At 45.8% G+C, this 26,003-nt stretch overlaps 1 protein-coding gene across 8 annotated transcripts; it reads right to left on the bottom strand.

The window, feature by feature from the left end:
* Positions 1–387: 387 nt before the first annotated feature.
* Positions 388–26,003, bottom strand: LOC143424787 (PDZ and LIM domain protein Zasp). 8 transcript variants are annotated; one of them, XM_076897068.1, is made up of 16 exons: positions 25,547–26,003; positions 15,706–15,857; positions 15,432–15,603; positions 15,182–15,318; positions 15,005–15,105; positions 13,843–14,068; positions 12,308–12,493; positions 12,110–12,209; positions 11,678–11,824; positions 11,024–11,077; positions 10,118–10,238; positions 3,888–7,647; positions 3,021–3,207; positions 2,825–2,945; positions 2,616–2,731; positions 388–2,511 (listed from the first exon to the last, which is right to left on the bottom strand). In XM_076897068.1, the coding sequence occupies exons 1-16, from the start codon at positions 25,649–25,651 to the stop codon at positions 2,434–2,436; spliced, it is 5,763 nt and encodes a 1,920-aa protein (XP_076753183.1). In that variant the 5' UTR covers positions 25,652–26,003; the 3' UTR covers positions 388–2,433. The 8 variants fall into 8 exon arrangements, with proteins under 8 accessions (XP_076753183.1, XP_076753175.1, XP_076753177.1 ...); XM_076897060.1 differs by lacking the exon at positions 11,678–11,824 and having other exon boundaries at positions 25,547–26,002; XM_076897062.1 differs by lacking the exons at positions 11,678–11,824; positions 13,843–14,068 and adding an exon at positions 14,481–14,643 and having other exon boundaries at positions 25,547–26,001.

The following is a 26,003-nucleotide window of genomic DNA, read 5'->3' on the forward strand; positions in this document are numbered from 1 at the left end:
CTCTCTTTCTCTCTCTCTGTAATCTATTTTCACGGCTGTATTAATAGGCATACGTTCATTGAAGTCCACAACGATGACGTATCGGTTGCAAAAAAGGTTCGCCAGAAAAATATCTCGCGTGTCTGGACTCTGTGGGTAGGGGGTACCGCAAGGTTATTTTAATGACAAATCGATGAAACGTCTCTTACGGAGAGTTACTTCCTTGTTAGAGACAAAATGGTTTATGACTGAGATTTCACTCTCTCCTAGAAATTTAACCGCAATTTGTGGTGCGACTAGTTCCCGTATTATCGAAATGCCTTTTCTTGTTTCGCGACTATCTTCGCTTGGTCTTTCGGGTCTTACTGTTAGCGTTGCTGGGATCAAGATATTGAGAAACACTTAGACTTAACGAATTACACGAACATTTTATTTTATTGTAAGCAACACGTATAACACGGATACAGAGGCTCCTGCGATATTCAGCCAGCAATCGATTTATTAACATTAATCTTAACGATATCGATCCATCACGATCGAAAAGGGCTTTATTCTCGATCGAGTTAATCCCTCGGCATCTCTTTTCGGACGTTTACATGATTCATTGCGAACGTCGCGTGTTGTTACATATCAAGTTATATAACGTACACTTAAACATTGTTTTTCAATTTTACAAGCTCTGCTAGTGTATTTCGTTCCAGCTACTGTATAACACGAGCCCACGATGAATGGCACAGAAATCGGTAACCTTGTCTAAAATTACATGGCAACTGCTATCAACTGCAAGTTCCTCGACCCTCGAAGTTAATTTAATTCCTTTTCCACCTTTCGCTCTCTTCGCATACCCTGAAAACTAGGTAACTCGAACCGATTTACATCCAAGATAGAACGTGTTTTCGTCGTCCATGACTGTTTATTCGATTTTACAGAAGCTTCCCAAACGTTTAATCGCACCGACGATCAGCCGAGTAAACGACTAAAAGAAGTTGACCCTCTGTTATTTGGCTCGTCTTGGATCACCTGATTTCAGGGTAGAATCGTTCCGTCGCATGATTTACGACGAAATTCGTATGCACGAAGATTTTTAAGTCCACTCCTTGAAACGATAAAGGTAACAAGTGTCTCCGCCGAAGACGGGTTAAACAACGATTTACGTACATACAGTGTTTCCGTCGTTTCTCCCCATAATCCACGGTCACCAATTAGGTATCCTTCAATTAGCAATACGACAATTGACTAGCGACACGCGAATTTTGAATCTGGCATTTAGAAATGATTCGTTTGCAAATCTTACGATCGAGAGGGTGTCCTCGAAGGTAGGAAGTTGCTAATTTTTCAAGCGGTTTCCTCTCATCGTAGTTCGCGCGAAAAGCCAGTCCACTCTTCGAATCTTCGAGGAGGCGAGCCGACACATTCGTGTTGGATGCACCTTGGTTATACAAAATATGCGATAATGTGAGTAATACTAATTGCTTGGATGACCTTTGCGTGATCCACGGTGGAGACCAAGCCGGCGCGGCGCGTTTATTGTATCGTTGCAGAATTTTCTGCGGCAACGATTTTACGCGAGGTATTCGAGGCTTGTCCGCCTCTGAAACGCGATTATTCGTCGCAGCCATTAAAAGCGGAACCGCAAGGCAGAAAGAGTTTATCGTCTCGTCGATATTTTATGTCTGCTTGATCCACCAATTAGTCGTGGGTGTCGGGACAGCGAAACCCGAGGGAACTTCGCCGATGTGATGGCTTCTTAAAATGTTCTTCGCAGTTTTCGTTCTGGCGAGGCTTTTAATCGGTTGCAAGAGAAATACTCGCGACGGTGTCGAAAACTTTTTTCCTCGCTCACTTCACTTACCTTCCACGGAATTAATTACCATGCTGCCTACAGTCGGTTGAGATTAGCTTTGGTTCGATATCGACTCCTGGCTATTTGCCGTAGGGTTGTGAACTTTACGGCGGATAATCGTCATTTTGGGCGAACGTAGCCGAGTAGCTGTAGTCGAGTACAATTACTCGAACAGTTAACGCGGCCGCTAAATAAGTAAGTCGTCTTCGATCGACTTTATCGAGTTCAAGGGAGTTTGCTTTGAATAGAGAAAGGTTTTTTAAATATAGAGGAAGTTACAACTAATCGATATAATTAGTTCGCATTCAATTAGCGTAATTCGTTCGTAAATAAATACATTCGCTGATCGTCCTATGATTATACGGAGGTGTACTCGACACTTCTCGTTGGGTTAATTGTCGTCGACCGAAAACATACAAGAAGAACAAGAAATAATCACGATAGAATATTATTTGTGCAGAAAAAAATTCGTGCTGATAAAGCTAAAAATATTTTCTTCGCAATTTTTTTCCGCTTTTCCTATTTTTTTCAGCCCCCCTGCTGCCCCCCTCCCCCCTGCCTCCTCGCAAATTCCCATTCTCACCATGCACTAGGATTTAAAGAATCTTGGTTTAACGCGCATGATTTTTGCAAAACGGACGACCGCCTTTCGCGTAGAAACTCTGGCCCTCGAGATTCTTCTTGCACATCTGGAACATATACCCAATAACGATTAAGACACGTTTCCTGCGGAGTCTTTTCGCGAGAGATCGATCCGTTTATTTCGAGAAGCGTTCTCGCACTAATTGCGTACCGTGCAGTTGAAACACTGGCTGTGGTAATTATTATTCAGGGCCTCCACCCAGCGATCTCCAGCTTCGACTGGGAATCCGCACGCGAAACATTTTGTCGTGAACAGCTCGTTCCAATCTGTGCGTTAAGAGTAAAAAAGAAAGTATAATTTTTCCATATCCTTCACTTCCAATCTGTCTCTTCGAATCGAATTAAAAATGCTGGACTAACCCGCTTCGCAGTAGGGCAATCCTTCTTCGAGGAAGAATGGGCTGTTACCAAAGAGCTTACCGCAATAGGAACATTTGAAGCACTCAGGGTGGAAGTGCTTTCCAATCGCGTTCAGGCAATCCTGCAACCATGATCATCGGTGAATGAATATGTATGAGTTTCTTGGACATCGGCCGTAGTTTTTGCGAACACTTACGCCTTTGATCTTGTTGTTGCATTTGTTGCAAGTTGGGGCGATGAAGCGTTCGAAGCAATACTCGCAATATAGTTGCCCTTTCTCCTCTACGAATCCAATATCTTGAAGTGGTCGACGACATTGCGCGTTCACGCACACGAAATGATCAGGGCACCAAATCTGACCCAAAGCGGTAATGAATGGACCCCTAGGTGATCGCGAAAATTATTTTCAAGCTGTTTGAGTCAACTGGTTTGCGTGAAAAAGCAAGACGTAACACAGCAGACAATAATCGCCCATAAATCGATTGTTCTACGAACCTTGTACAGTTTTTGTCGTTTTTACAGCACACTGGTTTTATGACGAGATTGTTCGACTTGTGATTAGTATTTTCTTCGTTAGCTGTTAACATCGTGCAAACAAGTTAACATTGTTAATCACGTCAGAACAGGATATTGAAATTCTAGTTGCTATTATATCAAATAAAATGTTTGTCAAACAATGTCTTCAAATCGTGTATATCTTCAAGCATTACTTTTGTCTTTCCTTTTTCGATATTCACAATAAGAAAGTTTACAAGGAGTACATTTTGCAGTGAATCCGAGACTAAGTGATTTAGCAGAGTCTCATAAAAAAAACGGATAGAATTATTAGAGAAAAAAAGGCGTAGTAATCAAACTCATTCCCACAAAGTGCTTAACGACACGTTCGATCGGAGAGTCAAGCGCACATGGATGGATCGATGCTTAACACGAGGAGCTAAAAAAAGCGGGTTAACCATCATTGTTCGATGACGGCCAACAAAAAGAAAAAAGGGGGATGCGGCAAACGGTGAAAAAAAAAAGTAAAATACATCAAACTGCACACCGATGATCAAAGGGGGAGTACCTGACGTAAGAGTTGCAATGGGCGCAGAGGGGCAATCGTGATCCCGGTCCAGTCGCTTGATTTAGGATTCCCCTTCCTCGCTTTGGCGCACTGCTACCAGCGAAAGATCCGCTCTTCGACCCGGCACCACCGAGACCACCGACTCCGGTACCTAGATCCGGGTGGGATGACAAATTTGGTGGGTCTACTAAACTTTGGGTATTACTAGAGGGGCCACAGTGGATACCGTCCTGACAGTAATTCTGGGTCTCACATTGATTGCCGGTTGGACAACGGGTGTTGATCGAACATTGACCACCTGACTGGCAGCGGGATTCGGTGGAGCGACAATAGCTTTGGGTCTTACAGCAATAGCTCTTGGTCTCGCTGCAGCTCTGGGTTTGGGTTTGAGCTTGGGGCTTGTACAATTGCACAGTGGGAACATTCTGCCCGGCGGTTTTAGCAGTCAGACGTGCGAGCTGCCCACTCAAATTAGTGCGAGGCTTGTGAATAGGCTCGAAGGAGTTCTTATTTAGCGAGCAGGATGCGGGAGTGTCCTCGTAAGGTAAGGGAATCTGAGGGAAGGGAAGTTTCCTTGATGGAGGTAGTCCAGGTTTGCTGCAGGGTGCTACGCAAACCGATCCGTCTGGGCATGGCGATACGCAGATTCCAGACTCTGGACAATTGGGAATATCGATCTCACAGGCAGACTCCCGACCGCAGCGTCCCGATGGTTGGCCGCAGCATCCAGGTTTCATACCGAAACAAGGAGAGACGCATACTCCTTGACGGTCAGAGGTTGGTACCACGCATACGCCTGCCTTTTGGCAGTCTCTATTTGGTCCTTCGCAGGGTACCACTACCACGCCTGCCTTGGAACCCTGGTCAGAGACCGCTTTACAGGGTAGTACCGTTAACCCGGTATCTGGGCAGGGTTTCGGTGACGGAGTCTCGTATCTGACGTGTTTCACTTCCGTCGAGCTACTGTAAACTGGTTGAGCATCGGAACATTTATCCGCGCCTAGGGGACAAGTCAATGTAGGTCTAGAAGGACTTGTTCTGCTGATCGCGCAAACCCCTCTAGACGGGGTGCTGGGTCTCTCTCGTGGTTCGGGCAAAGGTCGAGCCGGAACTTTTTTCTCGCATCTTTCAAAATCTTCATTCACTTCGAGCGATCTCTTTATCACGGATTTCTTCTCCTCGCTCGTCTCCTCGCTAGTCATGTATCGCTTCTCTTGGTATTGAGCGTGTACCGCATCCATTGGTTCTTTGCCCGGGTCGTCGGTTCTCTTCTCGTCAAAGTCCACCGTCTTTGTCGCAGCATATTCGGCATGCCTGTGTCCGTCGTCTGTATCTTCGTCTACTTTGTAAGAAACGCTCTTTTTTGTAGGAAAGTGTATGGAGCTACGTTTCGAGGGTGGCGCGTCTTCCCTGATTCTTGGTGCATGAGCCTTTACGTAACAAGGAGGTGGTTCCGGTGGCCCTTGAGCGGGTGACTTTGATCTTCCCGGTGTTGGAGTTGGCGTTCTGCTCGGTACATATGTGCGGCTCTCAACCGCACCCTTTCTCATGGCTACCAAGTTCCTCTGGTAAGCGGGAATAGTGTCTGGCTTCTTCAGAGAAGCCGTTATGCCTTTGCTGCACGGGGTCTGAGGCCGTGATCTCACTGGAGACACGGAAGACTCTCTAAAACGATAGTCAGGCGGCGGAGTGGGCAAAGGTTGAGGAGTACACGGTTTAGGAATATCTGGGCGTGTGGCTCTTCCCTCGCCGTAAAGAATGTCAGCGGGTGGACAGCGAATACTTCCGTCACCCGTGAGCACAGGTGTTTGAGAACGACCTGCGATTTTCTGATCTTCGGGTCCGATCTCGCGACTGAGAGGTGTATACGGGCGTTCTGGAGCGATTGTGAGCGCCTCCTGAAATGGAGATATTGGTCGAATGTCGTCCTTTGGCGGCTGTTTGGGTCGACACCTATGATCCAAGTATATAGTCTCTTCTGTGAACACTTCTTTCACGCTGGAAGATGTACTAAGAGGTGTATAAGGTCGATCGGGCGCTGTAGTTAAAGCGTTCACCATTTCAGATTTCCACTCCTTGGGAGTGGCATTCTGAAGGGCAGAATGCGGTATTGGCTTTGGACCAGTGTCCGTCTGCTTCATAAATTGCACGCGTTTTTTATTAGTCTCCATGATTTCTTGAGCTGGAGGATACTTGGAGCATACACGTCGATCTTTCGGTGCTTGCTGATCTCTCAAGCTTTGATGGACTTGTACCTGTTCCCTTAAACTTTTTCTGCGCTCGTCCTCGATAGCTTTTCTTCTAACGCGTTCTTGAACAAGCACTTCTTCCGTTATTTCTTCGTAAGTCTCCTTAATAAGCTTTGTACGTCCAGGAGTGTCACCTTCTGCTTCCGTTACTCTTTCCTCACGGACAATAGTTCTTCCTAAGGGTTGTTCTCGAACTTCCTCCACTTCTTCCATCTCTTCTTCAGCCTGTTTACTCCGTTCTTCTTCTTCCTGTCTTCTTCGTTCCTCCTCTTCCTGCCTTCTTCGTTCCTCTTCGCGTCTCCTTCTCTGTTCCTCCTCCTCTCGTCTTCTTCTCTCTTCTTCTTGCTGCTTCCTTCTTTCTTCTTCTTCTTCCTCGCGCTTTCTTTCTTCTTCTTCTCGTTTTGCTTTCTCTACCATCTGCTGTACATCCACAGCAGTAGTGACCACTTCAGCAGATTCGACGACCGTTCTTTCTCCCGACTCTTCAACTTGTCTATCTATGTGAGTAGCGGTCTTGCGCGTAAAAGTTTCTTCGCTCTTCTCTACAGTTTCTTCCACTTTTTCTTCCCTCGATTCTTCGACCATAGGAGTACTAGGTCGTGCTGGAGACGGAGTCTTCTCAATAGTTTTTTCGAAAACCATTTTCTTCTTTACGTGCATACCGTCAACATCTTCCTCCGATGTCTCAGTGATAAAGTCATGTTCCCCTCCGAGTCCTTGGACGCCCTCGTCCTCAATCTCATCCGCTGGTCTCAGATCAGTCACTTCCTTGTCGATTTCCGTAATTTCTTCCTTCCTTTCCTCGCGCCTTATCGGTTGCTGGGTTGGCAATGGTGGTTTCTCGCAGACAGTTTCTCGTCGACAGATCTCCGCTCGGTACGTACGATGCTCTTCCCGGAAAGGTTGATTCCTCTCGCATATTTGCTCCTTCTGACAAATTTCCTTCTGATGGAATTTCTTGCACACTTTCGGAGGCTCGACACCCCCATAACTCTGCTCATAAAGGTTGCTGCCCGTCGTGACAGTGGCTGTCCATGGTTTCGGCACAGGCTGAACGATTCTGGTGGGTGTCAACGATCTTCTGACACTATCAGACGAGCTAGGCCTCGAAGTTACTTCTTCGCTTCTCGACTGTCTGCCGGTGGTCTCCACCAGCTCGACCTTTCTGTAAGTCGGGCCTGGACAACTCACGCGATCCATAGGGTCCTCTCCGAAACGATAGCACTGTCTAGTAACCCGTTCGACCTCACGGTCGGTACTCTCGCTCCTCTTTCTAGTGAGGGCTCTCTCGCAAGCCTCGATGCAGGCTTTCTTCTCTTTTACCGCCTGTCTACTTCTTCGATCGAGTGCGGGGTTGGGATCGATATATAAAGGACTGGCAGTGGGATAAGTGATATCCTCGATCGGTTTTTGGGGTGGCCAATTGAGGCTTTTCGACTTTACAGAACTAGGATGGTATTGGGGCTTGGTGTCCTCGACGAGCTCGTAATAGTAGGACTTTTCGTGGGTTTCTGGGATTGTGCCGTTTTGAGAGGGAAGATCGATGGGATTATGGGGGGTGCGTACGTGGAAGGCAGGTGAACGAAAATCAGATTGTACAAGGCACACGAAACATTGAAGACGTGCGTTTGATAACACAGGTAGTTGGTTGGAGCGTCATGGTGTGTTAGAAAGAACGAAAAAAAAACAAAGAAATCAGCTGTGAGTAAGAAGCACATTGGCCGATACGTGCCCGCGATCCCCTTCGTTTCAAATAATTTAGAATCATCGATTGCCGAATCTGTAGCAACGGCTACCGGGAATGTCGAACCGCGGGCACGTCCAGGGCGTTAAATAAAACAAAGCGCAACTTAAAATTGAAGAAAAATGATAGACGATAACTAATATCACGGATTTAAGCGAAGAAAAGTCGAAGCTCGTGATCAGAGTGATTGATCAACACGTTAATTAAGCATTATAAGTGAGCAGTCGCACTTGTCCAAAATCATTTGGCGCTCGATAGTCGAGCCGATCTACGAATTCGAAGATCAATCATACTTCTGGATGATTGCAAAAAGATAAAGGTAGGAAACATGATTGGTCGAGCATAGCTGGTTACCATTTCAACGTTGAGCGTACCTCGAAAGCATCGATGAGAAATTAGGAAACGATATAGTTAATCGACGATAGTTTGGAGGATTTTGATGACACGTGTGTGTATTTATATGTGCGTGAGTGCATATTTTTATATGACATAAAGTGGAAAAAGGAACACATGTATCGAGCGAAGATCTTGCTCGGTTTAACTATCGCTTTATTTTGCAATTCCAGTTATTTCTCAACACTTTAAGAGAAAATCATTCGTCGACAATAATACACGATTCGATTCACGATCTTTTTGATCTCGAAGTTATCGATTCCATTTACAGTGGATAGATGAGAATTAAGTAATTAAATGTTTCGAATCAATTGAATGCTCTCTCGTATCGTTGCGTTCGAGATTAAAGAAGAATCGTGAACGTCGGATATAAATAGTTATTGCATAGAATTGGATTGTTCGATTCAGTTGTCAGCACGAAGACGACGACGGCGTAGCTGAGAGCTACCAACTCATGCGAATGTGAGGGAGAAAGGTCTGGGTTTCAGGTTGAAAGATGGACCGGCTGAAAAAAGATAAGAAAAGAAAAAATTATGTCTGGGAAAGAGGAGCATGAATGGAGTATGATTTTTAATCAAGGTACCAATTCGATTTCCGATTTGCAAACCTTTCGCCCGTATATTCCCATGAAATTCATCGATACCGATATCAAGTGTGCGAATGATATGAAAGAAGAAAAGAAAAGAAAAGAAAAGAAAAGGAGAAGATGCAGGGGAAATGTCAGCAAGAAAAACAGTTTGCTATTTTTATCAAAGTGTCTTCACTGTTACATAATAAGCTTCTCCTATGAAAGTAGACTTGACTCATTTATATGCTATTTAGGTCTCGATACAATCGTCCCGGTTTCATTTCGATCGGTCTGCATAATTGTTGCTCCATAGGTCCACGATTTCAATTAAATTCCAGAGAAACGTGTCACTATAACGCCGTTGATGATCGAGAGATGATCGTGATTTAAGATGAAACGTTTGCAGCTCTCAGAACTCGGCGTCGACGTCGTGTGTACGACGAGCGGATGAAAGCGAGGTTCGACGGAGAGCTTAAAAAGTGAGCGAGACGATGCGAGAATTTGCTAGCCATCGATACGACCGAGGATCGCCCGAAGGGTTCATCGATCATCGTGCGCACACGAACGAACGAATAAATGAACGGAGATGCGAATAGAAAGAAAGATGACGATGCGAATAAACGCAAGCCAAATGGGCCGCGTATTGTCAGAGTGTTTCGATCTACATGGTGTCGTACCTCTACGAAGGCCGTATTTTTTGGCTTTGGCAGCCCCGAGAAAGAGACCTATTTGCAACAATCGAAGACAAACTGAGGCCAAGGATAATAGGCGGGCTCGCCATTAGGATTACACCGATCGAGCAGAGATCGTTCCTCCAGATATCAGACGAGAAAGCCGAGCTTGTCATCGGTAATTTATACGACCGCGATTTCCGCTTTTGTTTCCTGCCAACGTTCCGGCCTGACATGCCTATGGCGTGCCTGTCGTAATTATCGTTAGAATGCCCGCACCGCGGACACGGCATTTCATGCACGTAACAGTCGGGACGAAAACTTAAAGCACTCTTTCTCGAGCTAGACGATCTCTGTTTGTTCTATTCACCAATGTTATATAATGTGATCGCCAATTACATAATGACAAGCTGTGAATGGAAGAACGATTTCACGTACGTTTCAACGCCGATTTCGATGACTCTCGCAGGAAATTCATTTTTTCTTCTCTGTGATTCGTCTCTTTTTCTCCCCCTCTCTTTCTCTCTTTCTCTCTTTCTCACACACACACACGCACATACACACAGCGAATCTTATTGCAATAGATTATAGAAAACAGAACTTACCGGTCACAGTTTGACTCTGAGGTCGTGGTAGAGTGCTATTCCCTGTGTTCACTAGTGGAGGTGACGACAGATTCGATCCTCCGAATGGTTTGGGACCGATTAAATTGTTCGAGGTTGGAGCCTGTACGATGAAAAATATTCAATTATTCGCTGCTGTGATTCGTGCAAAGGATAGTGATAATGTAACATGTTCGACGATGCTGGACGATCGAAGTAATTAATGCACGACGGTGTCTTGCACTCCGGTAAATAAAAAAGACATACAAGTGTGATCTCGTTAGGCGTGGAATTAGTGAGGCGTCGTAATAAACAACATGACAAATGCGATGCGTATTGCCTATGTCTAATGAACTAGCATCTACGTAACGAATCGAGGGTTTCGACTAGTTTCGGAAACTAACAGTGGATACTAGTCATTCTACTCTCCGCTGCCTTGATACCACGTTGCATCGATGCGATAAAATATACGATCTTACTCGAGCAATCCCTAAAGACTGTCGGATAGAACTAGATATTTTTCCTGTGCACCAGCACCTCCCTCTGAAACCAACGTTAAGCCTTTGAGAGATATCGTCGAGACACCAATGTTTAACCTTTCACACACTAAATCACAGAACCGACAGGAGGTCACGAATTAAAGCACAGCCTCTGCGGTGTATATTCTCCACGCTCGAATCACACGGTAAACGATTTCGTCGATTTTTAAGTGTATTCTATTTCGATTTTTTCTTTTGCTTTTTTTCTTTTCTCTGTCTAAACTCGACGTACTTGTCTGGCGAACATATCTGGTGTTCAAAGCAGCGGCACCGCGGTCAGCGTGAGTTTCATCGGATGCTACGAACGTACCTTACCAAGTGTAAGGTTTCGAATGCGAGACGATTAAGACGAGCCGCGTTGGGACATTACCTGGACTGATCGGAAACTGGGTAGATCGACGGGCGAAGTGCCAAGGCGGGTGGGCTGCAATACATAAAACGACAGAACGATGTCACGTGGAAGTGGCAATTAAAAAGGGGAGAGATTCGTGGGAGAGTCGAGGCAACACGCACACTCCTAATCACGCCAGGCTAATTAGTCACAGCTTCGAAATAATCATCGTCGACGCGAATGATTAAGATTGCCGGCTTGCTATTCCCGAGTTTACTATCAGGAAGTTCACCAGCTAGTACAAGGACGAACAAAACGTGATTATTATCGTAGTTTCGTCATCCGTCTCGTCCTCTTCCTAGTCGAACTTCCGCATTCGTTTCAGCTGCTGTCTCTTCCGTCCTTCGGTTTTATTTTAGGCCACGTTATTTTTCAGCTTGATTCAACGCGTATTTTAAACAAGTGTTTACTTCCAAATATAACTTCAGGAATCAGACCTTATAGACATCGAAACCGTTTCGAAGTCGACGACGACGACGACGATGACGACGAACGAGAATAATCAACGAAGCTGATTAATCCTCGATTTGTCATTCGTGCAGAAGAACACATATGGGTATCGATTCGGGCAAGTCAATTCGGAGGGTTTGGTGACGATTTTACAATCGGATAATAGTCGCGGGTATTGCGAACCTCTGTGCAACCCGTCTGAATGGTGATCGTGCTCGTAAATGTTTTCGATTCCCAGTGGCAGTTGCCGTTGCTGATGCATCCGTTTCTATTCGGGGACGATAGCTGAGAATTCGGGAATCCGTAATCGGGGCTCGTACGATTGCAAGCCTGGAAAAGCAATTAGTGCCAAGCAAAGACCACACACGCGTTAATGCTTAATTATTCCGATTCTGACCACCGTCGAGTTTCAACGGGGCTCGTTAAAAGCAAATTTGCCGTCAAGCAAATTCAAGAGAATGACATCGAAGCCGTTGGTAAAGTCGAAGCGATCGAACGATTAATTTTGCGTCACTCGCGAGCGCGAAGCAATACTGGATGCAAAATCTTGCAAATGAAGAACAGTATTTAAGATAGGCGGACAAACGAGTGTATAGTTGCATCGAGGATACTTACAGAGAATGGTTGTGGCGACGATGCGTTATTGCTCAACGGTGGAGACAACGGTGCGTTCGCGAGTGCAGCGGAAATCGTGCTAGCTGGTGCCTTTCCGCCACTGAAACATTTAATTGGCAGCTTGTTTAAATTCCGCACATATTTCCTTCAATCCACTGTATGTTTGTATAATTCATTTTCTTACGACTTCACACTTACGGTGGTACGGTGATTGGAACCATGCCAGCAGGTGCAGTTTGCCTGGCAACTAATTTCGCGTGAATATCGCAGTACAGTTTGTTGTTAATATTGTAATAGCCAACATTCTTCAAAGAAGTACCGCAGGTGGAGCACTTGAAACACTCCACGTGAAGATTCTTATCCTTGATTCTGACGAAGACGCCCCTGTGGAGAAAGAATAAATAATTCAAAAACGATTCCTTCCCTTCGTTAATTTGTTTAATAAGTGTTGAGTGCTTTGATGTCGGATGTGCCACGAGTTTTTCGTCTAAATAATTCAAATAATAAGGGAAGGACTCGACACCTCGACGAGGGAGGCCGAGAACACAAAATTGGTCACGTTTTATCGTGGTGTTTCTAAGAAATTAACGCTTAGTTGTACTTGTGATGATGTGTTAAGTGAAATGAATCCTAGGATTAACTAATCCTTGTGAAACGCATTGTTGTCGGGTCCTTGGAAATATATGCAACGATCTAATAAAAAGTACCTATCATCTGATCAAAGTTCTTTAAAGTACTCGAAACAGGGTCCATTCGTTGTGAGACGTTCGAAAAAACATTTGACTCTGTTAAAAACTTTACAAAGGAGGATGTAAAGTGTTGTCACAAAAAAATACTGAAAAACGTACAAAAAAAAACACAACATTGATACAAAAAAACACGTTAAAAAGAAAAACCAAAAAAGTCACAACATCGAAAGCATAGTTTACGCCATTCCGGCGATTACGTACCAAAGTGGATCGATAAATAACACAAAAAATGCTTATGATGCTCTTGAACAGATGCGGTGAGAGTCGAAGAATGAACAGATCTTGCTAACCAATTCCCATGAAAATTAAGCAAAAGAAGCTTTCACGAATTGCGAATGATCTCCACACTTTTTCCATAGAGCGATGAAAATCGTAAATGAAAATACTTGTTCCGGAAGAGCGATACTGACGACAGAGGCGACAAAGAGTGAAAAGGACAGAGAGAGAAAGAGAGAGAGAGAGAGAGAGATAGAGAGAAAGAAAAAAGAGAGAAAGAAAGAGAGTAAGGTGGGCAATTCTGTGCTTCGATTTAAAAAACATAGCAGCAAAACGTGCACGTGTACAAACATCAATATCTCCGACCATCGTACTACGATAGACGAATGCGAAAAATGCACGTTTCCGTTTTATACTCAAAAAGCATTTCGAGTTGATAACCAGCGAACGACAATCGAGCAATCTAGGCGGCCACGATTTTGCGTACTGTTTGCCCGGCCGTGAATGTCACGTCGGGAACGAGGATCACGATTCGCAAGAAAGCGTGTAGAGAACAAGACAACGGGATGTAAAGAAAACTTGGATAAGTCGTAGTACAAACAGCTGACCGCGTCTCGGAATCGCGAACTCGTTCCCACCCACGTGTACGTGGCATTATCTTCCTGCAAATATGACAATTGATAGAAGCGACAATATCGTCGAGAAGCGAGAATTTTCCGGTCGATCCCGACCGTGCAAAGAAGGAGAGGATTTCACGTAAATAGTTACACGATCACTCGGTCGCAGTTGCTACAACGGACGCCCGATGGCCCCGTGGAGGAAGAAGAGGACTCCTGTCGCTGCACTTGACGTTTCGACGGGCTTTCATTGGAATTGAAGGCCGGACCACCGACACCGTGGAGGGCATGAAATAGAGGCGTGGGTGATCTCGGCGAAGTGGCCCTTCCGCCAACGGCGTGGCTCACCGATGAGTAAAACTCTGTTCTCGGAGGAACTACGACATGGAAGTAGAGAAACCGCACTGTGACTCGACACCATGACGGCAAAAGTATCTAATAGCCGCGGAACAATAACGAACGAACGAACTCTGCCTCCTACGGGAACGTTCTCTGTCATCTCTCGTCCGCAGCGTTCACCAATTTCCAAGTCGCAGCGAATCCTTTCGGTAATGGTACAATTAATTCTCAAGTTGTATGGTAATCGGAGCTTGAGATCGTCGATAATTATCGTTCGCGTCGCGTGGATTCGTTTCGACGGTAGAAATTGGAACGCAAACGTGCCGCTCTCTTCTTCGTCGAAAGGAAATCGTCACCGTCGTCCTATTTCCTGTCCCGTTCCCGAACGATTCTGATCTGAAATAAAGAAAGTAACGGCCGAGAGGGCGATGCGTCCCAGCGTGAACTTACACGATGAGCCTCTCGCATTCGGCACAAATGTTCTGTCCAGGTGGAAGGCTCGATTGTGGCGTCGACGGTTGCTGCTGTTTGGTTTCCGGTGCCGAGACTGGCCTCAGTCCTGCCAGGGCCGGCGAAGACGGCGTAATCACGCCGCTCTGCGCAGTTGGCTCCGCTATTTCGCAAAGAAGTTATCGTACCGGCATGCACCAGGCTAACTGGAGCCAGCTGATCTAGTCGAAAAATCACTGGAGAGCCATAGAGTGATTGCTCTGTTGATCGTGCGCGTTTAATGCTCGTTACGCTCCTCTTAAGGAACGTTCGTTCCACGTTTTGCGCTCCGCTACCGTTAACTTACTTAATCACTCTCCAGCGATTTTTTTTTTTTATTTAGACTCGTATTGAATAAAACATTGAACAATTAATAGCAAAACTAGTTGGAAGATTCTTGATAATTCGATAAATTTCAATAACTCGAAGAAACGTTGATCTATCTTTACTGTAGAAATTTCGAGACACAACTACTGACTACTAACCAGGTTCCGGCGTCTTTGGTTCTTTGTCCGCTTCTTGGACCATCTTGAACACCTCGCTGTTCTCGGCGTTGTAATTCTTCTCGTTCTTTTTGAAGTTCACTCTACAAACAACCGTCCCTGTTACCACAACGAAGACTATTTCTGTAATCGCTACGTTCTATTCGAATAAGATCTTACCCAAGCACACCACCGGCTAGAACTTCCGCTTGCGCCGAAAGAGTTTCAGCGATTGTTTCCTCGCTATATATACCTACAGGGCTGTTGTACTGTTTATTAACAATCGACTTGATCGAACCATCTCCCGTTCCATTAAGCTGAAATGCGGATAAACATTTATTAGACCGTTCCCAGCGGGGGAATTGATTGCATTCCACGACTTTGAAAGGAGGTCGAGGTCCCTCCCCTTCTTTAACTAAATGTCACTAACGAATGGTTTTGGACTGAAGTTGTGGCCGCTTCCGATGTACGGTCCTTCTTGTTTCTTGGCTGCCAGAGATGTCTTCGTGACCGGAGTGATATTGCTAATCCCTCCGGTGGGCGATGGCGATGGTATGGTCGAACTTATCGGAGACACGTGTGGTTTCCAGGTACTGCCACCTCTGCAGACGACAGTAACAGCAAATTATACTTAATGAAATAATTAATAATCGTTGGCAATGAAAAAAAAAAAAAATAAAAATTGCGGCCGTGCCTGTCGCTACCTCTGTACAGTCAACTCGAAATTGTTTCCAGCTCTCACGATAACATCTTGCGCATCCTTATGCCTTAGATTGTACACTTCTGTGTTATTCACCCTGATAACTGCATCGCCAGCCTTCAGACCAGCTGCTTCCGCTGGTGAGCCGGTATTGACCTGCAATATGTAACGTTTATGTACTTGCTTGTTAGGGGTCGCAACGTATAACAAACATAAATTCTAGTCGTTTTATGCGCAGAATATTCTGAAAAAGGTGTCTCATCGATACGTGTCCGTTTCTGTGCGACACACACCGAGTTCTTTCCTCTCCGGTGTCTAGACTCGAGTCGTTATATTTAAGTGCACGCGACTCGTTACACTTCGAATGTCGGATACTGTGCATCCATTCACGCGAGAACGTTCGAAAAAAGAAAAAGGAAGGTTTCGTTATGAACACGAGCAGAGGCCTTCGAATAAGAACGAAAGGGGTGTCTAGCGTTAACCGAAGTTTCAAAATCCCTTTTCCCCGCCTCGCTGTCTATTTCTTGCAATTCATTAATCTCGCGCGGAGCTTAAGTGGCCGATTGTCATATTCTCATGCTTGCAGATCTGTTTATGCGTTACTCGGAGAGAATCGAAGTGTACAGATCGCAGGGAATTCTTTCTGGAGGTTACGACCAGTCCAATCGCGACAGTGCCAGTCGTCGTTATTTATGCATCGCGCTGCTTTATCTTTCTTCGGCTCGTATTCAAGCGCAACAGACGCTCACCAATTAAGGAAATGAATTACCTCGCGTGATCAATGCGTTCCTTTAAATCATCATTATTTATCGCGTTACACACCTCGCACTCTTATAACCGTAATTTTGCTCCAAGTTAATTACGCTATTAATATATTTGGTAACCAGTCCGTGGAAGAGGTACGCGCTCCATTTTGCCACGCATTGCTCTTTTCTATCGAACAACAATCTTGATCTCTTTACGAGCAAGCCGATCAAGAGTAATCGATGCCTTCGAAAGAAAGAGAACGACGCGAAAGCTCATTAAGAGCCTCCTACAGTTCGAGCTTCGATGTTCCGACAGAATCGGGAATAATTAATAGACGTACGATCGAGCCAGGGCCTCAATTCTTTCTATAAATATACATCCGTGCCGTACGGTAATTTATTATCGCTATTTTTATTGAGATATCTCTTATGCCAGAGAACGATGATATTCGTCCTCCGCGCTCCGTTTGATCCGGCCTAGCAAGCGAACAGTGAATAATTTTTCGAAGCAGACTAAATAGAATGTGGGTCGATCCTCGAAGACACGTAGGCTGGGGCTCTCGAGGAAGGCGTTTTTTTTTTAAATGATTAGTCGAACAGGCTCAGTTCCTAGGCTTAAAGCTCACGTCACGAACACGAAATCAGGGCAGAGGGTGAGTCGTTCGATTCGCGCGTCTGCCTCCAGAAATAGGAACGCGGAATTGCGTCATGGTTGTTGCCGTAATAGTTGGATACGTTTGCCGTGCACGTTATTATCAACACCGTTGGCTGTTCGAGCGGGAGTAGGGCCTGGGTTTGGCGTTTCGCGATCATCGCGGGGAAGATCTTCAGGTTCTTCGAAAGCGATTTCTCGCGCGCTGCTAATGGTTATGGAACTTGTGGCGTTCTCTTCTCTTGGTCCCTAGGTCCCCGCAAAGACGTAGGACGTGGACGTAAGTCAGGGTTAAGCTTGGTGGGCACCGTGAAAGCCTGTCTCTAAAAATAGTCCCGGACCGGTTTAAAAATAGGCCCCGAACACGTATGTCGCCTGTTCGTACGTATATTCGAGCAAGCCAAACCGAGAGTTAGAATGCACCAAGGTGCAGCATAGTCTTATACGTATGACATATCAGACCCAGGCCGTCGTATTCATTCTACGAACACGCTCCTGCCACCGCGTGAACCGCAATGAATGAACGAGTACGCGCGGACATATGTACGTGTTCCGAGCGTACACGAACTTGAGCTGAAGCGCACGCTTCGGGTAATAATAGCGTCTAACAATTTTGGATAAACTATAGTTTGCCCCTCCGGCCTGTCCGCGCCCTAATGGAGTACGCTAATTTTGTAATTAACTCGCCCGGGAGGCGTGTTCGGTGGAAAATGACGCTAGCCTCTTTTTAATTGGAGGCGTTGAAAGCGCGTCGACACGCGCGCGTTTCAGAGATAGAATGGGCGCCAGGTTTATTTTTCTTCGAATAGAAAGTGGAACTTGGGAAACTGTTAATATACGTCGAATCGTGATCTCGAATGAATCGACGAAAGCGTCTATCTATCGCGTGGACCCGTATCATATTCGTGAGAACGTCCCGTGGTTTCGGCGGTTACTGGGCTGAACGTATTATTGATGATGACGATTCGAAAAATGCACCGAAAATATGTGTGACGCGGTACAAGTAGATGTACTTGAATGCAGTCGAACCGAGAGGGAGAATACGCCAAGGTGTACGAGGTACGCATTCCAATGGGCGGGTTATCAGAGACGGATCCATCCCACCTTCCATGCTGGAATGCATTTCTGTTCTTTTTTCTTTCTCTCACTTTGAGGACTTAAGGCTCGTTCATACATGCGATACTCTCACGAAAAACGGTGGACAGGGAACAGGCCCCGGTCAGTGACACCGGTTTTAATCGGACCAAATGAAAGGGAACGTACTCGATGGAAATAAGTCACTGATACTTTCGCGTCTTCGTCTCCGTTCCTGTTTCGCCATTAACATCGTGTCGTTATGAATACGTTCGCAACCAACTACATAATACACCACTAATCGACATACTCGTAGAGTAGACGCGTGCATGTGTTGAAGTAAGACGTAAAGAGGAAAGGTGAAACGCTATTAGGATTAATGGTCAAATGTATCTCTCGGCGATTATCAATTTGGAATGTTGGAATGGCATTTCAAAGAAATTCTTTGTATTTTCACGTGGGAACCTTGAAGAGTCAGAAGCAATCGCGTTCGTCGAATGTCTTCGAGGTTCTTGTCAGGCCATTTTCCAAGCAGCTACACCCGCGACGACGTGACGCGTAAAACGATAAACTTATCTATCGCGAGCCACCCTAATTATACACGTACAGGCATATTATTCTGCGTACATCGGAACGATTCGCGGCCACGGCGAGGAACGGAGCCGACGGTGGCCACTGTTGTCCTAAGGTGGAGCAGAAGAAATAGAGAATGACGTCAGGCCGAAATTATTGGCCTACGTTCGACCTGGTCTTATCTTTTCAAACAAACTTGCACGGTGCTGTTCGCGCGCGAGATGTAACAATATACATACAAAGGTGAGCGAGTCTAGACGAGTGCTCGCATTCGTTCGCGTGTACCCAAGTCGTAAACCTCCTTCTACGGAAGGCTGAATATCGATGACGTCCATGCCTCCGGAGTCCGAGGTTCGACAATTTTTCGCGATACAAAACGGTCGTTGCCAGCCGTGTCGAAACGTACCGATACGTTCTGATCTGTGTTTTAGTTGCCAGGCGTACCCTCGCGTTTCCATCGTTTCCGTTCTATACTCGCAATTACGTTAATCGTGGGAGACCTAATCTACTAGAAAAGAAGAATGTTATTCGCGGTAAGGTCATGGGCGAAAGAGACAGGACTTTTTCCCGGAATACAGCGACGTAGATACGTGACCACGATTTCCGAAGAGGAAACCGCATTACGTAGGTCAACGAATGCGTGAAAGCGGGGTGAATTCGATTCTCGGAGGTGCGCGTGATTAGTCTCGATGACACACTCGAACCGGAAGAGCGTCAACGCCAGCTACAAAGGACCCTCTTGTCAGACGCTACTCAATGGTAGACGCGCGAAGACACGCCAGTCACTCTGGTCGATGACGCGAGCAACCGTTCAGAACGAGCTCACCTCGCTTCTTCGTCAGCTGATAAAGAAACCGATGGAATAGAGTCCGAGCAGATTAAGGTTATCGCGGGATCGTTCAGCGTTTTTTATTCGCCGTTCGCCTTTGACGGAGACTCTTAATGACAATATACATTGGCGATAGGCTATTTTTAAATGCGGAAATACACGTTTACAGCACGTTATGATTCCTCTTTCCTCTTTATATACCGTCGAGCGATTGACAGTTTTACGAGCGTGATGGAAAAGCTGGCGCGTGTCTCGTGTTCGATAATGTTGTAATTCTGATGGGATTACGATGACGGGGGTGTCGTATTACCCACGAATTCACGAGGTGCTACTCTAGCAGAGGCAAACATACGGGAGAAGACTGATTTCTGGTCTGACTTTTGGCAAATTTCCCACAACTGCCTCCCACCGTGTCTCTTCATTCCCGAAATCGAATCGGCATTTACGATGGCGCTCCTAAATCTTCGACTTCGTCATCGAGATAAAATTTCACTCCGCCTTGTCTGGCTTTTCTCATTCGCCTCGCTGACAACGCGAAAAAAAAGACCTCTGCAACCATGTCCAGAGAGAGAGCTTTCGTTTCTCCTACACGTCGTTCCTAAAAGAGCAGAACTCGATGGTCGCTCTGAAATCGACTGCCAGGACTGCTGTATCCTCTAACCAACGGAAATCCAATGGAATGTTACGGAAGAACGACAGTTTTCATCGCCACGACTCTTGATCGGCTTACATCACCGTTTCTGAGTAACAGACGAATGAATCGTAAAAAGAAACACGTCAGAGAAAACGGTACGATGGAATCTCCAAGGGGCTGGGGAGAGGCGCAGGGTGGAGAGATGCTGGCGAGATGAGAAAAGGTCCGTACCAGCCTCTCGGAGGTAATAATCATGCGAAATAAAAGAACAACGTGGCGTTGGGAAATGGTAAAAAAATCGGAGTGCTGGGAGGACGGTTGGTGAGAAATAAAAGCGATATTTTTATATTCACGGGTGTAAGCTCGTCGGTGTGGCGTCCGCCACCGGGCCTCGGCCTCTATTAATATCCACGGGCCGGGCTTCCTTTCGGCCTCCGCAGCAATTCTCTTTGCACCGGCGGATCAACGATCGACCACCGGAAAGAAAAGCTCCGATTGGAAAAAAATTACGCGCCGCTTGGTCCGCGAACATTATCCGGCTACGTGACTCTTTCGAGCAACGAGGATGTATATGACGATCCCCTAACAACTTTATAGTTTCGAGTGACGAGCTACTTTTACCAATGCTATCCTAAAGAGCAAGGTTTAGCTGTTGGTTTGAAGTTCATGAAACAATTAGAAGATGAGTAATGCCGAGCATTTTTATCGCCAACTTAACGATTACACGTCTACGTCCTTGACGATATTTGCATTTGCGCGTCTAACTAATAATGTATCGCGAGCAAACGTTTTTGCATCGCGAGTGGGCGCGAATTTAACGATTAAAGAGTCGTATGTAAATTTGATCCTGAATTGCTACTTGATGAGTACAAGCAGGGAATCCGACTCGAGGTGCAAAAATACCGTATGTCACCGATTGTCGTATCGACAATCTCGACGGAGATGTTTCCGTCCGTGAGCCAAATGCACATTCGTACCGTGTGCAGTCGGTCTCCTATACCTATCTTCGAAAATTTGCATCTCCAGAAAATTCGAGCCAAAACTCCCACGAGCTCGCGCGGATCATCCTTGATGATAGTACACTAGATGGCTACGAAATGGATAGAAAAATTTATGAAGCTCTTTATCGATGTCCCATCGTATCTTTCCGACAATTGCGTCGAGTTCAATTCAATCAATCGTTTCATTAGTTATTCCGTTTCTTCCTTGCACCTCTAAGAGAATTGACTGTTTGGTCTCCATGTTTGACGAATAGATTTCTATTGCACCGTAAAATGCAACAGTTATCCAGCACGTAGATAATCGAACATTTTATTTAGACTGATAACAAGCAGGTCGGTGGTAAACAGTGTTGGGTGCAGCTCTTGCCAGGTAGTTGGCGATTGCCAAGTTACGGAAGGAGCGAGCGGTGCCAAAATTCTTCAGCACTCACTCTCCGTCATTGAACCCCACTACTTACGAATCATTTCCAAACGCACTTGTGCATTTTGTCGCAACGTTAATGCTGGCAAACATAATTGTCGCTGAAAGGGAGAGATTTCTGGAACGGTGGGATCATTTTGTCGGTGATATCGTCGATCTATACGTTGTTCCAAAGCAAATGATCTCGGTATTATCGTCAGCTTGGATTTCTCTTCACGGACGGCAGGCCGTAGAACAGTCTATTTTGCTCGGGTTTGATCCCAGGTTCGAAGAACAAATCCCGTCGAATGCGGGCTTCGTGGAAAGCCGGAAACTCGTGGCGGTCTTTTTCTATCGCCCGCTGGTATTACGAGGTTGCTGCCGATGCAGGGCAGCCGGCGACATCCTAGGCCGGATTCGACTTCGCTGCCTGCACCCCTACTGCTTTTACCATTGCTCGTAAACAAATCGACCGTGTAACTCATGCCATGCGACGATTACGTTTTCTCTTGCCGTGCGCAACGAAATCGAGCGCGAAATACGGGACCTCGTAGACATAAACAGAATTCGCGAACGGTGACTCGACGCGACGGCTTATTTTCGATAATGACGAAAATATCGCCCCGCTCTCGATGCCGCACCGTTCGTCTCCCCCGCACCGATTTCTCCCCTTTCTTTTCGGAGATAAATATGCAACAACTCTAACTCTGATAGTCCGACGATCCTTTTAATAGATACACCCTTGTCCACCAGGCGATTCTTACTAAACATACATATTTACGAAAATTCGATTCTATGTTTAGCTGGAACGGTGTACAATTTGCTTCGTATTCGTTTCACGCGCATTTTTCAGCTGTGATTCTGTAAATCGCTCGCTTCCTATGCTCTTGGCAAAATCCCAGCTATTGCCACATTCGTGTCTTCCTTCCTTTATCCAAAGGAAGTCCCTCCTTCAGTTGGGCATGGTATATTTTGCGCGTGCCTGGGCTACCTGTTAACGTCAATCGTTACGCAATATCGTTGTCGAACCCTTCGAAGTATGCGATTTTTCACGGGAATGATATGTGACGATCGCGAGTTTAACGACGACGATAATTAAGCTACCGACCCTATCCCTGTCTGTATGCACGTATCACTAATGTATCTCAGCGAAACGTGGCTCAAGTGTTCCCCGAAGGATACACATAATTATCCTCGTTAATGGTGCATTTTTCTTTTAGTAGAGTTAAGTGGAATTATTAATCTCGTCAAAATAGTAACTACCGACAGTTATTGGAGAAAATTATCCGTGATAAGATGTGGACCGAAGAACAGCAATTTGTCGTTACTCTCGTTGACAATTGGATATCGAGGTTGTACAAGCGACACTGCAAAAGAAAAATGTTTTATCGGCGTGACGCTATAATCGGCTAACGACGTGCGGAATTTATGTCGAGTCCTTCCTCGGTACGATAACGCGACTCGTGTGCATCGCCCGTTAAACGAAATATTGCATAGCGAAGCGCCCATGCTTCACCGAACGCATTCTGAATCGTGCATGTTCGAATCGCGCGAAAAGGCCGCGAAACTGTTTTTAAGAGATTACAAAAACGAACCTTCCATCAGGTACGACGCTTTTCTATTCTCTGGAATCTTGCTATTTAATAAAAATTATGCGAAACTGTTGCTCATTCGAATCGCTCCTCGATTTAATCGCAAGGTACATGCAGCGGCAGCCAGAATGGAAAAACTCGCACGTACAGCGGGGGAGTTTCGAATTTCATGTAGTCGAGACTCGCGAAGATAAAAAGAGTTTGTCCCGCGTGAATCGCGAACTACTCTGCGCTCTGTCGAATTTTTCTTTCTCGAAGCAAACGAGCGAGAGGCCCACGTGGCGCGGTGAACGATTGGTATTTTTATCGATCGACACGAGATCGCTCCCTCCGTCGAAAAATTTATTTTCGCGGTGACCAACGCGGCCCAGGAAGCCTGAAGCCGTCGACGACATCGTCGTCGTCGTCGTCGTCGTCGTTGCCTTCGTCTTCGTCGTTGTCTTCGCGAGCGGGGCTCGACCCGGCTCGCGCGTTTCGCAAAGGCACCTTCTAGAAATAGAACGCCCAAATAATTTGCCTCGGATTACCAGCGACGCGTCGCTGCTTCTCTCTCTCTCACTCTCCACTTTTCCTCCTCCTTCCATTCTGTCTCTCTTTTTAAACACGTTCAATGCAACGATTTTTAAAAACACCATTCGACTATTTTATCTACGCACTCCCCGTTTCTTCGTTACTTATCCGCGTGCCTCTAAATATTTTGTTCCATCGATTCTTTAAACGTGAAAGACGCTCGAGGCAAAAGAAAAAAACAGAGTCACGGTATGCGAAACATGTTTGCTCGATGATACATACATTGGTAGTAAAATATGCCCGCGCGCTAAGTGCCTGGTGGGGTTCGCGGTAAATACAGGTAATTGCCGATGTCACAAATCGGCGAGCGAGGTAGAGGCGTTGAAATCGACGATATCGGAGGGCAGACGGAGAACGTCGACAGTCATATCGGAGCGGATTGATACGTTCACGATTTCTATGAATCGTGATTAAATGAAAACCGTGACGGGAAAGCAAACTTCGATGGGAGCGATTAATCCGTAATCCAGTCGAGTGGGAGCGTTTGACACCCGTAGACTCATATTTCTCTCCTTTCCGAGAAACTCGAGGGCGGCCGGACGTCGTATTTGCGGCCTCATAAAATAAACGGAGCACGTGCTGCTAAGAAGGCCAAGTTCGAAACGTCGATTGCAAGATAAAATTGTTGAACGTTGGAATGGACCTCACCCGCGTCTTTAGATCGTTTCGCGGTTAGCGCGCAACCCTTAAAACGTAGCATTTAAATCCGTTCGAGTCGTTGCGCTTATTCGCATCAACAGGCCGCCGATCGAAGCATTTCTCAATCGGGCATTTATCATGGGCCGTTGGAAGCTGCTTCGAAAATACATCGTTCCAACAATTCCGATCCTCTTGCTCAACGATGGTAAACATGACAGTGAAAGCGCATAAGCGAGCCCGCAGGTTCTCGAGGATTCACGGTGAAGTTCGACTTAACATCTGTACTGATATTTCGTAACTGACAAGGTACATGCGTGCGTCGATAGAGAAAGAACGACGAGGTGAACGAAGAAAGTTGAAAATTTGCACGAAAGTCGTGGCTACGGTAGCCAAAACCTTCTCGTGTTACAACGCGTCTAGTCGCCAAAACACGGCGGCGACGACGAGCTGCGCGTTTCGCACGTAGTTGGCAGCGATTTCTACTGATGTGCGTGAAATAATTTGGCGTTTGCTAGCCCATTACGTAATTCCACCTTATAGTCAATTATGGCAGAAAAAGACAGCTCTTGTAATCGTTGAATGCATAATAAATGTACTTCATAATTCACGGTCCTGTTGCCAGTAAAACGTTCAGAGCGTTGAACGTCATAAACGACCGCGGAAGCAGAGAACTGTTCCGCAATATTTTATAGGAAATTGATATTAATTTTTTGTGAAGCATTATCTTTGTAATATGGCATTACAACATCGCTATCACGTGCACAATATCATCTATTACACGAAGTTTATTAACAATAATCGCGCCACGATGATGTATACGTGTTGATAATGACGAATCATCGACGCGATAAAAGCTATACATTTTCTTTTTATCACTTTATCACAAAAATTATATCACCGATAGTATTACACGATACAAATCTTCTTGGCTAGATAAAAAATTGTAAAGTTATTCGCCGGAAAATCACTTCCATAAACCACCGATTTCTGCCCATTATAATCACACCTGTCAAATGTTCTACCTGATCCTAAGGAATCCTCCGTGAGCCTCAAGTCGGAAAGTCCAAAGCAACGATGGAACACCAGCAGAGTCAGAATAAAGCTAATAAACGGACAACAGTCATAAAAGGCTCACCTTTTGCACAACGAGTGGAGTGCCAAAATCCTTGCCACCCTGAAGACGAAAACCCCAAGGGGATCCATCGAATCTGGAGAGCTTGACGCTGATCAGCTGGGCCATATCACTGATATCTTTGTTTTACTTTGTTAATAAAAAAAAAGAAACTAATTCCTCTACGAAGATACGACGAACAAGTGCGAAAACTGCGAAACCAGGCAGCTGGATTGCGTGTTGGTGTCGTCGGGGAGACCGATTCTTCTACCTATTGCGATTCAACTCGGAACTAAAGACAGTGTGTGCACGTTGCGCCGGTCACGGTTGACGTCTGCCTTTGCGAGGCGGAATCGCGCGGTTGGGAGAACAGCACGTACGTTCCTGAAGAACGCGCAGACCGGAGTAAAGGTACAACAGACGTCGAGGACGGTCAGTCGGGCAGCGGGGCCTGCCTGGCTGCCTTCCTTCCATCCGATTC

This window comes from Xylocopa sonorina, chromosome 6 (assembly GCF_050948175.1).
Source record: "Xylocopa sonorina isolate GNS202 chromosome 6, iyXylSono1_principal, whole genome shotgun sequence".
In the NCBI taxonomy this organism is placed as follows: Eukaryota; Metazoa; Arthropoda; class Insecta; order Hymenoptera; family Apidae; genus Xylocopa; species Xylocopa sonorina.